Raw genomic sequence first — 16,432 nt, forward strand, 5'->3', positions numbered from 1 at the left:
TACTCCACAATCGCGAATTTAACCACTCGCGAAATCGTCAGGAAGTTACGATTTGCAAAAATTTAGACTCGCTAGATATATGGCGTATACAGTATGTCCCTACAGGAAGAGAGTGAGGGAACTTTCTGACTTCCTATGAGAGAAGCATGCATCGTTCAGTTGTGTGTCTTCTTATCAATTCTTATTTTCTATTGATTTGATTTTAATATTCTACTTCCTCTCCTTCTCGCCAAGGTGATGAAGGAGTCACATTCTCTCTCTTAACGTGCAGTGGGCGTTACCTGGTAACATGGTACATTATACTATATGTCCTTCTGTTTGGAATGTTTGTCTGTAATAGAGAGAGCATGAAGGGTGCAAACGTGACACACCATGTGCATTGTTTGTCTCCAGGGGAGCAAGGACAGTGCAAACGTGGCTTACCATGTGCTTTCTAGTGATATCCTTGTCCATGGCCTCAAGAGACTCATTCACATGCAAATCTGAAACAATGTCATGTTTGTCATGGTCAAGTTTTGACTCTTAACTATCTTTTTTTATACTGTGGGTGGTGGGGGTACTAGGAATCACTCTGATTTCGGGTGGCCGGATGGTCGGTCGATCGGGCGGTTGGGCAGTTGGGCCGTTGCAAAATCTTGTGGATCAAACTACTATCTTTATTGAGCAATTGACCCCAAATTTGGCATATGTGACTGTTATCAAAGGTAGATGTGGAAGACACCTCTTTCCGTTATTATCGCATAATGCATTGCCATGGCAATGACAAATTTTCATAAAAACTTGTGAATCCAACTGCTCTCTCATTTTTTGAGCAAATTACCCCCAATTTGGCATGTGTGGCCGCTATCAAAGGAAGATGTGCAAGACACCTTTTTGTTTGTATTGCATAATGCATTGCCATGGCAATGGCAAATTATCAAGAAATCTTACAAAATGTTGTGGGTCAAACTACTCTCAGTTTTATAGCAATTCAGGTGAAATTTGTGATATATGATCAAAGTAAAGTGTAGCTGTTCAAGACACCTTTTTTTTTTGGTGTGTGAATAAATCTGTTGCCATGGCAGCAGCAGTTTTTTGTACCAATCGTACAAAAATATGTGGGTTGACCTTACCCCCTGAGTTTATGAGTACATGTATTTGACATGAATTTTGGTACATGTGACCACTACAGTATGTAGATTTGCAGAACACATCTTCTTCTTTTTTTCTCCATAATCTTTATTTGATTTCTACAATTTCACATGCACACAAATGCACACACACAGAGACAGATAGACACACACACACACACCTCACACACACACACACACACACACACACAAACACATATATATATATATGTATTTATATATATATATATATATATATATATATATATATATATATATATATATACATGTATGTTGACATACATTCATTTATTCATAGCGTAAATAACAGTCTACACTGTATTAACTACACTTTTTTCCACAGACTGCAACAATTCAAAATTCAGGATGTGGTTCATACACCATTACTGCCAATACCTACTGCTTGTCTGCATAATGTGTCACTATACACAGCCCAGTCGCTGTTTAAATCGCGACAGGGCTGTGCCAGAGCGGCCCACAACGCAGAGCAAATACAAAAGCGAATATCACGATCGCGTTGAGTTTTTATACTTGACATCATTTTTTGTCACCTCAAACTCATTAGAAAAGATAATCTTCATTAATGAGACTTCATAGCTATACAATGTTATCAATATTGATATACACAATTCACAACTTACTGAAAATGAAGATTATATGCAGCTTGTGCAAATTCGCTAGAAAGTGCCTTTTTTTTCCATGGACTTATCGCGAGGCCTTTCCTCTTCTGTAATATAAGCACGCACTTTACGTGAGTAACGTATAAATTTATATAAGTAACGTATAAATTTTTATTTGATTGTGCACCATGAAATTTGATATCAGCAATACAGCTGTGAACAGCCGTAGGAAGCCATTCAGTAGAGCTAACGGAAGAAACATTGTACCAGTGGAATTGATGTTCTTAATCTCATATATCAACTGTCTATCGCTTATGCATCACTGTCACTACAAAACAAACAAACAAACAAACAAACATACAAACAAACAAACAAACCCCAAACAGCCAATGTAAGGTGCCATTGCCAAACAAAGAAAATATAACAAATGACCAAATAAGGGAGAACAAACTCTTCTCTTCTATTTTGCTCATTTTGTACTACTTGGTCTTACGTAAACCAAAATTGGTGAAATAATTTCCTTTTCACATCATTAGGCAGGCTACTGTCCAAGCTGTACACATGTATTTCCTTCTTTTATTTTATGGCACAAAAATCAAAATGTATTCTTCCCCAAACATTTCACTTAATTTGACCAACGTGTCAGCAGTATCCCTATTTGCAATTAGTGCATGGGTGTGGTTAATACAGCATTATTTACAGTACATAATATATATAATACATACATGTACATACATACACTGTGAGAAAGAGAATATGGTCAGTCAGTGAATTGAAAAAGCTTTAAACAAAATATGTTATTTTCGTAAACTGACATCTACTATACGCATATGATATGTTAACCTAATCAAATTTCCTTGATACTTAATGCATCCTCATTCACTCTTTAGGAGCAGACTCTCTTTTTGCTCTCACCCTCTCTTATGTACATGTATGTTCTTAGTTCTTGAAGTTATTTTAATTGTGTGTAGTGAGTCTTGTTTTGTTGCTCAATGTATTTTTCTGATATAGTCAACCAATGCCAGTTTTCTCACGTGAACCCTGAACTTAAAAAACTACATGAATATATTTCTCCTGGTAGCGATAACGAATATGTCTCTGATCAGTATTACTATTCAACCAAAGATTTTAACAGCGTTTTACATTCTAAGATGATTGCAAAAGAAAATGAATCTCCCCTTTTTTGTATTCATTTTAATTGTAGGAGCATGTCTCGCAACTTTGATAACTTAAACTCATTTTTAACTTCAATTGATATTGCACCAACTATAATAGGAATTTCTGAAACATGGCTGAATGCTAACTCACCTCTTGATATGTACAGGCTTGATAATTATTCTTTCTTTGCAAATAGTCGTAGATTTAAGAGGGGTGGTGGAGTTGGTTTGTATATAAAAAATGATGTCAATTTTGAATGAAGGACTGACTTGGATGTAAACAATAATTATATTGAAAGTATATTTTCTGAAATTGAAATGAATCATCGAAGAATTTTATTTGGAGTTATGTATAGACCACCTAATCAATGTGTTGAAGATTTTATGAAAGTTTTAAGTGAAGTATTACAAATTGTGCAAAATGAAAAAAAAGTGTTTTATTTGATGGGTGATTTCAATATTAACCTCTTAAGAATAGATAGAGAGCAATACGTAAATGAGTTGTTTGATATGTTGTTGGTTCATAATATGTTTCCTCTTATCAAATATCCTACAAGGATTACTCCAGACTCGGTTTCGTTAATTGACAATATATTTACAAATGAGGATAGTGTGAATGTATCTTCATCGGGGCTTTTTTTATGTGATGTAAGCGATCATTTTCCCATATATTGTATTTGTAATAAAATTTCTATTGTTTTTAAAGAAAAATGTTTTCATAAACGTGAAATCAGTGAGATGAATATAATTAGATTCGCGCAGCATCTGAATAGTTTCCAATGGAATATCTCAATTCCTAATGCCAATGATTGTTATAATGAATTCATAAATGTATTTTTAGATTATTATGATGTATATTTTCCTTTAAAACGCATTGATTTAAAGGAAAGCAAAAGTAATAAAAGTGCACCTTGGTTTAATGATGAAATTCGAAAAATTATAAAAAAGAAAAACCGTTTGTATAAGTTATATTTAAAAAATCCAACTGATTATAGAAAAAGGGTGTATAAGAAAATTAGAAACAAAGTTGTTAATAAAATTAAGCAGGCAAAAAAACTGTATTATAAGATTCAATTTCAGGCTGCACATGGTGACAGTAGTAAAACGTGGAAAGTTATTAATAGGGCTTTGGGAAAACATAAAAAGAAATCCTGTGTTGATAAGATTATTGTTGATAATGAATTGATTTCAGATAAGAATATAATTCCTGATGTTTTTAATGAGTATTTTGTTAATGTTGGTTATGATTTGAAACGTAAGTTCGATGATGATAAGAAGTCACCTAATGTAAAATATATTATCAAAAATGAGAAATCTGCATTTTTTAAACCAATATCTCCTGATGAAATTGTTGACATTGTGAAGAATTTTAAGAATGATACAAGCCCAGGTTCAGATGGAATTGCAATTTGTGTTTTGAAAAGAGTTATTGATTATTTATGTGAACCTCTGTGTGCAATATTCAATAAGTGTTTAGATGCTGGTGTCTTCCCAGATAAACTGAAAATAGCACGTGTAATACCTGTTTTTAAAAAAGGCTCTCAAGAGATTTTAAGTAACTACCGCCCGATATCTGTTTTATCTCTTTTTTCAAAGATTTTTGAGAAATGCATTTATGTTCGTTTATTATCCTTTATCAAACAGTGCAATATATTCACTTCAAACCAATATGGTTTTAGGGAGAGGCACTCCACTTCTCATGCTTTAATCAATTTTATTCAAAATGTGATGTGTGCAATAGAAAATGAGGAAATTTTAATCGGCATATTTTTGGATTTGAGTAAGGCTTTTGATAGTCTTGATCATGATATTTTACTTAGTAAGATGTATTTGTATGGCATAAGAGGAGTTGTTTTAGATTTGTTCCGCAGTTATTTATCCGACAGAGTGCAATATGTTGTTGTGGATGGTTTTCAATCTAAATCTAAAGAATTGAAGTGTGGAGTACCCCAAGGGTCAATCTTGGGACCTCTTTTGTTTCTTTTATATATGAATGACTTATGTAATACGTCGGAGGTTTTTAGATATATATTGTTTGCTGATGACACCAGTATTTTTATATCTCATAATGATCCCCAAACATTACAAATCATAGTCAATAATGAGCTAAGTATAATTTCTGAATGGTTATATATGAATAAATTATCAGTAAATACAAGTAAAACACATTTTATGATATTCACCAATAGAAATGTTGATGTCAAGGATATTAGTATATATTTAGCAGGATCTGAAATTAAGCAAGAAGTGTCTTTGCAATTTTTAGGAATCACAATTGATAATAAATTGACTTGGAAAGATCACATAAATATTATATGCAACAAAATTGCAAAAAATATTGGGATACTTTTTCGACTTAACTTTTTACCCACTGTTGTTCTTAAAATGATATATAATGCAATTATTGCGCCTTTTTTTGAAGATGGTCTTTCTGTTTGGGGAAGTGCTGCAAATATATACATAGACAGACTTTTTAAACTACAAAAACGTGCAATAAGGGTTATAAACCATTCAACTTATTTAGCTCACACTTCACCAATTTTTAATTCCCAAAAGATTTTAAAGTTGTATGACAGATATAAATATATTTTAGGCAATCTTATGTTTCTGTGGCATAGAAAGCTTTTACCCGATTCTCTGATGCATTATTTCACCTTAAATTGCAATATTCATTTATATTATACCAGAAACGCTAAGAATTTTCATATCCCAAAAGTTAGAACATCATTATTTCAGAAATCTGTGTTTTATCAAGGTCCGCTTATATGGAACTCAATACCAGATGATATTCGTAAAGTTACCTCTTTTAATGTATTCAAACGTAAACTTAAGGAGAATTTTATACAAAATTATAATTCCTAAGTTTTTGACATGCTTGGCTGGCATTACATGTATTCTATCTAATGATCGTAACTCACTTTATTCGTATTGTCTTTGTAATGTAAATGTAGTGTATTGTATATCATGCTGTATTGCTTTATGTTTTGTCTTGCAACGGTATATCTGTTCATCTCATTTTTTTTTTTTTTTTAATAGATATGAAAAATTTACCACCAATGCATTTTTTAAAATAGATTTTCTGGGTCGGCCAGATTTTAAGGAAATTTAATTCCTCGTTGGCTGCTTCCCTTCAGCTTTATGTATTCCAAAGTTATGTTTTTTTCTCTGTGTCTGTCATGATTGCTCATCATTGTCTTTCTCTGTTGTTTTTATGCTGAATAAATAAATTCAATTCAATTCAATTCAATTCAATTCAACATATATACATACATACATACACACATACACATTAATGCATCTGATTAACAAAATTACTAATTATGGTACTCGGGGTTCAATTTCAAATAGTTAGATTTTTGATTTTTTTTTTTTTTTTTGGGGGGGGGGTTCCTGTGGCATTTAATTTTGTTTCTCTTCTTTGACCTTTTTTTTTTTTGCTCTATTCATTTTGATTCATTTTGTTTTGATATCTCTTACTCATCACGGTGATTGAGACACCCCTTTCTCTCTCTTTCAACATTTGGTTGGCATTTCCTGTTTATGCATGGTATAAATCTCAGGGATTCTTTTTCAAATGTTCCTCCCCAGAGGAAGTCATGGACCAGGCAAAAAGTGAACTGTCATGTGCACATAAGTCATATTTTTGTCCAAGGTCTTGTACAAGACACATTAATTTGCTAATTCAGAGCAATTTTAGGAATGTGATGATCTAGTTTTGTTTAGCGTTTCTACAGAGTCAATGCATTGATACATAGTATGCCCTATATAACATTCATTCTAGTGTAAACAATATATCAATGTATTTGTGTAAAGCCACAAGCATAGATTTTATGTGGGTACATTAATACAGTAAAGCACATACCTAGCTACACTACATACACACACTCAAAAAAAACCCAACACACATACAGTACATGTATCATATACATTTACATTATGAATATACACATGTACGTGTATCTGCTTTCCCTGTGACATCATGTATTCTTTACAAAATTGCAATGATACAGATGTGTTTTTCATGTCAAACAGTTGGTAAGTTGCTTTTCCAGGGGTATCTGTCGCATTCATTTTTGGTGAAATCTGATGTGTCATTCTGTGAAAGCCAATTTGTATAATAATGGATCAACATAGTCTGTGTGGAAATTCAGCAAGGAGAAGAGCCTGAAATAAACTGCCAACATTGAGAACCCTGCACTTCTGCATATTATTGGTAGGAGTACTGTTCATCTCCCTCTTCATCTGTCATCCTTACATTGGGAGCGATGCGTCACAGATTTTGTCATCCATTTCCTCGAAACGTTTCCAGGAAGGAGCTGGAATCGGTGAAAGGGAGCTGGATCAAGAAAGTAGAGCTGAACGAGCAGTTCCAGCACATGTACTGCTGTTCCGACACAGATGTCCAGTGCTACGACATGGATGGAAAGCTTCTCTTCAGCATTGAGAAGTATGCAAATTTTGAATCCTTTCTGCTCTGTTTTGTTTTTTGTTTGTGTTGTTTCGATTTGTGTTGTTTTTTGTTTGTTTTTGTTTTTGTTTTTGTGACTGTTATTGTTTTTGTTTTTGCTTTTGCTTTTGCTTTTGCTTTTGCTTTTGCTTTTGCTTTTGCTTTTGCTTTTGCTTTTGCTTTTGCTTTTGCTCTTGCTTTTGCTTTTGCTTCCACACTGCCAGTACTGATTGGATTGATTCCTGGGGCGGGGGATTGTCTACTCTTCTGTATGTCAACTTGTCTATCAAAAGCTTTTTTTTTTTAAATTTGATATCAATACTTTTGACAGCATCAACCAGTTTTTCATCAAACTTTGCATAAGGATGACAAGGTGTAACAATTAAAGCAATGAAATTATAAGATCTTTTTTGGCAAAATTTTGGTGAAAGTCATGTCAAAGTTCCTCTCAAAAGTTTCACTACTTGTAGAGCCTCAAACTCAAACAGTGTAGATGCAATTCACACTTGGTGCTGAGTAACAGGGTAAAGTCACTTGGGAAATTCATAGCAAAGAGAGAGAGAGAGAAAAAAAAAGTGGCAATAGTTTATTGTCAAGGGCAGTAGTCCCGCTTTAAATTTCACTGTAACTCAAAGTAAACTCATGAGAGTCAGTATGTTATCAAACTTGCTACATAGCTATAGACTGTTGGAGTAACTTTTGAACAAAGTCTAAATAATGATGGGGGTTGGAGGTCAGAACAAAAATCTGAAGCGTTTGTTTTCTGCCTGATGTTCAAGACGGATTTGATGGTATTTCATTAAACCTTGTCCGTGGCCAAAGCATGACAGGGCAGTTTACAAAATTCACGAAAGTACAACGCACACGAACTTTTCTGGTTTTACAGTATGTGTTGCGCTGGTTTTAGTTGGAAGTGTGGGGGGCAGTGGTTGTGCTTTGGTGAGAATGGACATTGAGGATTTTTGTTGCTTCGAGGAGTGGGGGGGGGGGGAGGGGAATATGTGCTGATTGATTGCAGCTGTGGGAGTTCATGACCTCCTTTTTTGTTTGATTTTCTGCGGGGCGCGGGGCCACGTCTCTGTTTTTGTTTTATTGATTAAGTTGACTTTTGATGGTATTTAAAGTATCCCACTGAGGAATATTTTCCCCAAGTTTGATACTTGAATTCTCTGCCTAAAATTTTGAATGTTTTGATCATCATTTTTATGTATAGTAGGACCTCGATTATCTGGCCACGTTGGGACTGGTTGGTGTCTGGATAATTGATTTGGCTGGATAAGAGAAATATTATAATTAAAAACACTCTCTTGCATATCATGCTAGGGGTATTACTAGTACATGTTATTACCAATTTACTTATATTACAAGTATCTGCATGGCATTGTCAAGTTTCATACTTCAAAAATTGATGTATGGAAGTAAAACGAAATACAAATAAAATATCCCTTCATGTCTTCATTATTTGATTTTGACCGACAATGAGATCGTGATTGTGTCTCGTCGAATACTGCCGGTACATTGTACTGTAACCACTGCTATACACTCAGTGCCACTGACAAGCACGGCACCAGTCATTGACATCGTCTCATGAACTGACTCAAAAGTTACAGTCTGCTGTGATGATTGGAACATATGTCTTGAAGTGTATTCATAAGATAATGGTTGAACTTTTGTTTGTTTTGAGTGATATTTGACCCTGAAAATACTCGAAAGCATTAAGAAAAAAATGTCAGCTAGTCAATGTTCTGATAGCAGAGAATCAGGATAATCGATGGCCGGATAATCGAGGTCCTACTACTGTACATGAAATTATTTCCGTTATGTCAATGTATATTTTTATGCCTCCGCCATGAAATGGTGCCAGAGGCATTATGTTTTCGGGTTGTCCGTCCGTCCGTCCGTCCGTCCGTCCGCATTCGTTTACGCGATAACTTGAGTAATATTGACTGGAATTTTACCAAACTTGGTCTAAGTATAAAGTATGATGGGGCAATTACTTGAATAGATTTTGGGTGAAATCGACTGAAGGCCAAAGGTCAAGGGCAAATCATGAAATTGTATCCGTTTACGCGATAACTCAAGACTCGATCGAGCAAATTTCACCAAACTTTGTCCAAGGATGATGTATGATGGGACAATTACTTGATTAGTTTTTGAGTGCAATCAGACAGAGGTCAAAGGTCAAAGATCAAGGTCAAGTCCTAAAATTTATCTTTTTACATGATAACTCAAAACTGGATAAAGCAATTTTCACCAAACTTGGTCCAAGGATGATGTATGATGGGGCAATTAGTTGAGTAGTTTTTTTTATAGTGAAATTGGAAGAGGTCAAAGGTCAAAAAGTCAAGGTCAAATGCTAAAAATGTTGCTATTTCCCCAATATATATGCAATGCCCGCAGATATTTTCTTGAAACTTAGTGTAGACATGTACTGCTACATAAAGATTCTCCAGAGAGTTTCATGTCTTAAGATCAAAGGTCAAGTGAAAATGTTACAATTTCACTTTTCTTGCAAATGGTTCAATGTTTCTTCATGAAATTTGGTACATATGCATGTACTGACTGGCAGGGATTATGTAGTGGATTTAGGGGTCATGGGACAATAGTCAGGGGTCAAGGTCAAGGTCAACTCCTCAAAATTTCACTCTTTCCCTCATCTACTATATGCAATGCTAGCAGGATTATTTTTAAAAATATTATATACATGTATTATCTAACGGAGCTCCTATGGGAAATTTCCTGCCAGAAGGTCAAGGTCAAACCTTAAGGGGCAAAGGCCAGGCTATAATGTAAAAAAAAAAATCTATTGTATACTGTAATTACACTTTTTCTTCATACCTTGAAAATTACTCAATGCATAAACTTAATAAAGGGTCAGTCAAAAGTCAATTAAAATCCTCAATTCCCCAAATACATACAAACCTGCACTCTTAGACAATTATAGCAAACCTAATTCAAGACATTTCTGACAAACCTGTCCTTTCAATATTTTACCAGTTATGTGAAACTGTCATCACACATTGTGAAGACATTGTACTATACACCTATTGGGAGAATCATGCATAATGGCGGAGGCATACCAGTCGCCATAGCGACATTTCAAGTTTTTTTATACGTTTGTCTGTGCAAATTGACATTTGATCGTCAGCTAGATTTTGATATTAAAAGACCTTTTCAAATCAATATTTGTTAAAAAAGAAACCTTTGATGGTAATTACTCATTACTTCCTTGACATTTCTGTACTGTGTGTCACCAGTGGTAGAGTCCACTGAGCTACAGTAGCTCAAAGGTGTTGCCCAGGAAATGAAACCTCAGACTTTCTATCATGAGACCCTTTTTTGGAGTGCTCTGGCAGCCAGAGTTATGCCCTTTAGGCAGGCTTCACCATTTTTTTATTCAACATTCTTTACTTTCTGATTGTCTGCTATACTCTATTTCCTTGACATTTTTGTACTGTATATTACCAGCCTGAGATTTACTTTAATGTCATAATCTTTTCTCAGCATTCTTTGCTGTCTGATTGTCTTGTTTATAAATGTTAAAATGGTTGGCTGTCCTTTGATAACTCCAAACTGTTATCTAATATACTCAGTTTCAATTTCAAATGTCAATGCTCATACACTTAGAGACTCTGTGTCAAGTAGTGCAAGCCTGAATCTTTTAGTTTTCTTTTTTTTTCTCCACCTTTGATATAAAAACCCATGTCTTCCACACTGATGTTAAAGTTGACTGTAACAAAATATAGCTTGGCTAGGCTCAAAGAAACAGAATGGTAGAGATATCTTCAAAGTCAGACCATAATTTGAAAAGAGAGTTAACAGGCTCAGACCCACTTAACTGATTCATGCATACTTGAAGATTTGAAAATTCCATAACCTCCTGATTTCAAATCCCATTTTGATGAAAGCATGGTCATTCTCATTGTCTGATTTTAGTCTGTTTGTTCAAACCAGCTTTAGCGTGGTGTGAAATTTGCGCTTGCTTTCAATCAGTGCTTGAAAGTGTATGCTCTGATGGGGCTCATTTTTCTGTTCATAGCCTCTGTCCCTGTCAATCTCAACCCAATCAAAATCATTGCACTAACTCACAAATGCTGCATATATCCTTTGTTATTTTTGCATCATCTTTATTATATTATTATATGTGATTACAGGGCACACACAGCACAGATTAATGGCTGCAAATACTCCCCTCAGGCCCGACTGCTGGTCACGTGTTCCAACGATCATGAAGGTACGGTCGCCAACGAGTACAGCTATCACATCAAGTGAATGTGTTGCTTTGATTGCTTGGGGTTCTTGCTTGTTTGTTTTGTTTGTTTTTGTTTGTTTGGTGTTCAGCAGGATGGGTTCAGCTACATTTCTAAATCGAAAAGGCAGGCCCGATTTAGAAATTGGGTGGTTTACACAGTCACTATAAAACACTTATTGTAGCGTTTGATAATGTTGCTGAAGTGATAAAATGTGACAGTTTTGAAGAAATTAGAGTACTTGGATGACCCAACCATGGGGCACACAGAGCCCCCCCCCCCCCCAAAAAAAAAAAGAAAAAAAAAGAAAAAAGAAAAAGAGAAGAAAATAATATAATAAGTAGATGAATAAATGAATGAAAATGAAGGAATCATTAAAAAGCTTCTCTTGAACCAGAAGTTATAACAAGATCAAGCTTGGCGCTATGATTTAATACTTTGGTGACTATTGTTTTAAGTTCGGGGTGGATTCCAGGGGGAGGGGGTGCAAAGTGGGGTCCAAATTTGACATTTTAAACTTCTTCCTGTAAACCCTGTGATGGATTTTCACACAACTTGGCAAGTAGCGTTATTTGGGTAATAGGATATCTCAATTTGAGGCCAGTTTGCACATTTTGATTTTTTTTTAAACGCTTGGTCGAATTTTCAGCAAACTTGGAAGTCAGTATTGCCAGTGTGATAGAATATACAAATGGACACCATGCCCTACTGGAGGTCCTTCAGAGTGCCTTAAGTTTACTATGTTCTTCTTTGGCCATGATCTGCATGAATGTATGGAAAGTGAACTTCCGATACTGTGGGGAAACAGGGGAATGGAGCGTGTGTCCATGTTTGTGTGTGTGTATGTGTGTGTGTGTGTGTGTGTGTGTGTGTGTGTGTGTGTGTGTGTGTGCCTGTGTAAAACAAAAAAACAACTTAAAAAATGAGTGTTTGAGCATTTTTAGAATGAAATGGCCTAGTACTGTGCAGGCATGGCTTCAATTAAGATGGCAATGAAACACTGATATTTTAGAATGAGATCAGGGCCTGTCACATCAGTTAAAACCGAGTAATCTATTGCATATCAAGGCAGTTAACCTTTTCCTTCAAAGTCCATTAGATGGATGCACAAACCACTGCTGTAACTGTAGAAAAAGCCAAGATGCTCGGAGCTTGCGTGCTGTTGCCTGGCTGTTGGCATGGCAACTGCAAATGCTGAAGGTTACTATCCTTGCAACGTGCAGAATATAATGGGCCTAGATTGTCACTTGATCTTGCTTGGTTGATCTATAATGACTTTTTATCTCAGGAGCTGCAAAAAGTGGTGGGGGTGGGGGGTGGGAGAGCAGTTGGCTTAGGGTTGTACCCCTCCCCCAACACCCCCCCCCCCTCCCCCGACACACACACACACACACTGACACACTTTTTTGGAATAAAAAAGAGAATAGAACAAAAATCTGAAGACAAAAAATCACAATAAATTCCATGACTTTTCGAGGGTAATTGTGTCCAAAGATTACTGTAAAAGTGGAAATTTTCGCGCAACCAGAAACTAGTCCAAAAATATAAGCATGGGAATATTTTTGCTTGCCATATGTTTTAGTAGTTAATGTTTTGATTCTGCTGAATTAAAAACATGTGAAACTCTTCTTACCTGGTCGAACGCGAAAAATTAGTCACTCAAAAATGTCCACTTTTACAGTATTCCCATCTTAGCCAGGGATAAGGAACCATTGACCCTTGACCCACAGCCCACAGCCCCCCATCATACACTAAAAGGCATTTCACAGCCCCTGTATCTTACTAGCCAAAGAGCTCAGAAGGTATCAGGGTGGCTTGAAAATCAAACTTACTTTTTCAGATGTCATTTTCAGATTTTGTGTGATGCTGAAAGCACTTAGATGTCTGAATAGTTCGTATCTGTCCATGTGTCTGTGTGACCATCCATGCATTTATTAGATATAGCCACAAATCTTTAACTGGAGGATGATGATTCAGTGGGGGCGCTGTGGCACAGTGGAGAAGAAACCTGACTCCTAATTGGAGGACCGGAGTTTGATTCCCACCAAGTCCTTGGACAAGATGTTTTTACCCACCATATCCTTCTCGACCCAGGTTTATAAATGGGTACCTTGCAACGCTAGGGTAATAATAATGGCAGGACCCTCTGGTAGAGCAGTGGCAACACTGAAGAGGCTACACTGGGTTGGGTAAAGAAGACATTATCATTATTATTATTACGTGCCAAAAATCCTGGTAAAACTTGTACTGATACTATCATGCATTCATACACTTGTACATTTTGTATTTTCGTATGATCTAGTCTTATACACTTTTGCAGGTGCTCAGATTTAGATAAGGGAAATCACAAGGTCAGATATTATAAAGCATTGATTGTTTTCAAATGTATCGACCACAGTTAAAGGACGCAATATATTATCACATGAGAACTTGGTTTGAGTACAGGTGAGGTGGGGTCAAGGTGAGGGTCATGTATCAGTGGCAGAGCTTTTTCTATAACTGTCAAAGCAAGTTATATTGAGAGCTAATTCCTAAATTATGCGAATAATATTATGAAGTATAATTAGAATTCTATTAATAACAATGAAGTACAAGATGAAGAGGGTTAGCATATTCCTGCGTGCTTTGGCAGAGAGATCACACAAAGGAAATTCAGTCTTTTGTTATGATAATGAGTTTGGCACCCCAGTCCCTATAAATAGCAGGTATTCCCACTATTCGACATCTTTTTAAAGTATGCGAGGCAGTATCCAAACATTCACACGATCACTCAACGTCAGTCTCCACTAACATTGAACAGAATACGTATCAACAATTATTCATCCGGATCAGTCATATATATCTTACAGGCATGAAGCCAGACAGTAAAGTAATGAGCCTGGTCACGGAAGTTGCGACCGCAGGTAGTATGGCAAATGAGTTGACAGTTTCTTTGACGAGAAGAGAGAGGGAGGGTTATCAAACAATATGTTATGAACCCGCAACGCGTTGGGTGGGACCCTCTTCATCTTGTACTTCATTGTTATTAATAGAATTCTAATTATACTTCATAATATTATTCGCATAATTTAGGAATTCTATTACATAACACTTCGTACAAGCTTTCAGAGGGTTAGCATCTTCAAAGTAATACGCAGAAACTGTCAATTGAGATATGTTTCAGGCAAATGAAACTAAAAACTGCTGCACATGGGCGTTCATGATAGGTCAAATTTTATTCATGAGCAATATGAGTAGTACCATGACAAGGTGTATGTTCCGTATGAACACATGATCACAAGGAGGAAAGAACAGTATAGTTTTGTAACAGTATAGTAACTGTGAGTTACATACGTATCGTGTCCCCCATCTTCCTTATAACTTGTGAAGATGAGCTGAGAATGGTTGAAGCGAATTTTGCTTCTTGAACTGGCTTAAAATAAAAATCTCGAAAGGTTTTGGCAGTGGCCACTCCTCAGTGGTAACGCCTTGATTAAAAGCTGCAGTACTCGAGGCACTGCGGTAAATGTGAGCAGAAAACCGAAGTATCTATGCCTGCTTATTCAATGTGCCCTTTTTACCACCTAGACAGGGTAGAAGTGATTAATTCTTTGTGAGGTTTTCTAGTAGAAATAAAAAGTTTAGTCACAACGTGAACCTGACGCAAGGGTTCTTTTCGACTTAAGTACTCCATGAGCACTGATAAAACACACAACTTCTCGTTTGTGAGGAAAGAATACAATTTAATAGATTGGTTGGCAATACCCTTCTTCTGTAGTTGCTTTCAATAACTCAACCGCTTGAAAGACTGTACTGTCATTAGGAATTGACATTATGTAATGTCCAAAAAAAAACAAAAACTCAGAGTCTGCAATCTCTGTGTTGAAACAAGAGTCGCCAGGGCAATCAAATTTTCGCTTAGAAGTAACAGTCTTGCATTATTACCTTATGAACATAATTGAGAAACTTAGGAAATGTGGTGTTGTACCGTGGTTTGGGAGGTTCTACCTTACAACACAGGTACTACAATAACGGGTGCTTTCCCACGGAAAACCCGTCAGAAGAGGGCAGCACAGATGACAAGGCTGATCGATACGAATCTACCTTACTGTATTTTCCCAAACACATGCTGGTCAGACAAACATTACGATATTGGTGATGGATGAACTAAATGGCTCAAGCTATTGTTTGCGGCATCAACTAATCCACTGCTTTCAAGCTGAGTTATAATGTTTTTAGCTCACCTGAGCCAAAGGCTCAAGTGAGCTATTGCGATCGCCCTTCGTCCGGCGTCCGTCGTGCGTCGTGCGTCGTGCGTCGTGCGTCGTCCGTCGTCCGTCGTCCGTCGTCCGTCGTCCGTCGTGCGTCGTCCGTCGTGCGTCGTGCGTAAACTTTTTACATTTTCATCTTCTTCTTGAAAACCCCAAGACCGATTTTCATCAAACTTGGCAGGTAGCATCCCTAGGGGGTTAGGAACTCAATTTGTTAAAATGGGCACCATGCCCCACCCAGGGGGCCCCCAGGGGGGCCCAAACCCCCCAAAATTAAGGAATCTGTAAAAATCTTCTTCTCTAGAACCAGAAGTGATAGAGCTAAGTTAATACTATGAGTTAGTACATTGATGACTGTAGTTTCAAGTTTGTTCATGGCAGAATCAGGGGTGCCCCCCTTGGGACCCAGGGGAGGGGGGTGGGGAAGGGTTCTAATGGGGCCTAAATTGTACATTTTCATCGTCTTCTTGAGAACCCCATGACCCATTTTCACCAAACTTGGCAGGTAGCATCCCTAGGGGGTTAGGAAATCAATTTGTGAAAATGGGCACCATGCCCCACCCAGGGGGCCCCCAGGG

The 16,432-nt window shown here is 36.6% G+C and overlaps 1 protein-coding gene across 1 annotated transcript in view; it reads left to right on the forward strand.

The window, feature by feature from the left end:
* The window catches only part of LOC139712887 (uncharacterized), a 112,007-nt gene that overhangs the window by 11,200 nt on the left and 84,375 nt on the right, over nt 1-16,432 (forward strand). The window contains exons 6-7 of the mRNA XM_071624667.1: nt 7,217-7,354; nt 11,509-11,588. Coding sequence (XP_071480768.1) covers nt 7,217-7,354; nt 11,509-11,588 — 218 coding nt within the window. The remainder of the gene's footprint in view (nt 1-7,216; nt 7,355-11,508; nt 11,589-16,432) is intronic.

The sequence above is a fragment of the Diadema antillarum genome, unplaced genomic scaffold (genome assembly GCF_040938485.1).
Source record: "Diadema antillarum isolate AM-2024a unplaced genomic scaffold, OU_Dant_1.0 seq00001871_RagTag, whole genome shotgun sequence".
NCBI lineage: Eukaryota > Metazoa > Echinodermata > Echinoidea > Diadematoida > Diadematidae > Diadema > Diadema antillarum.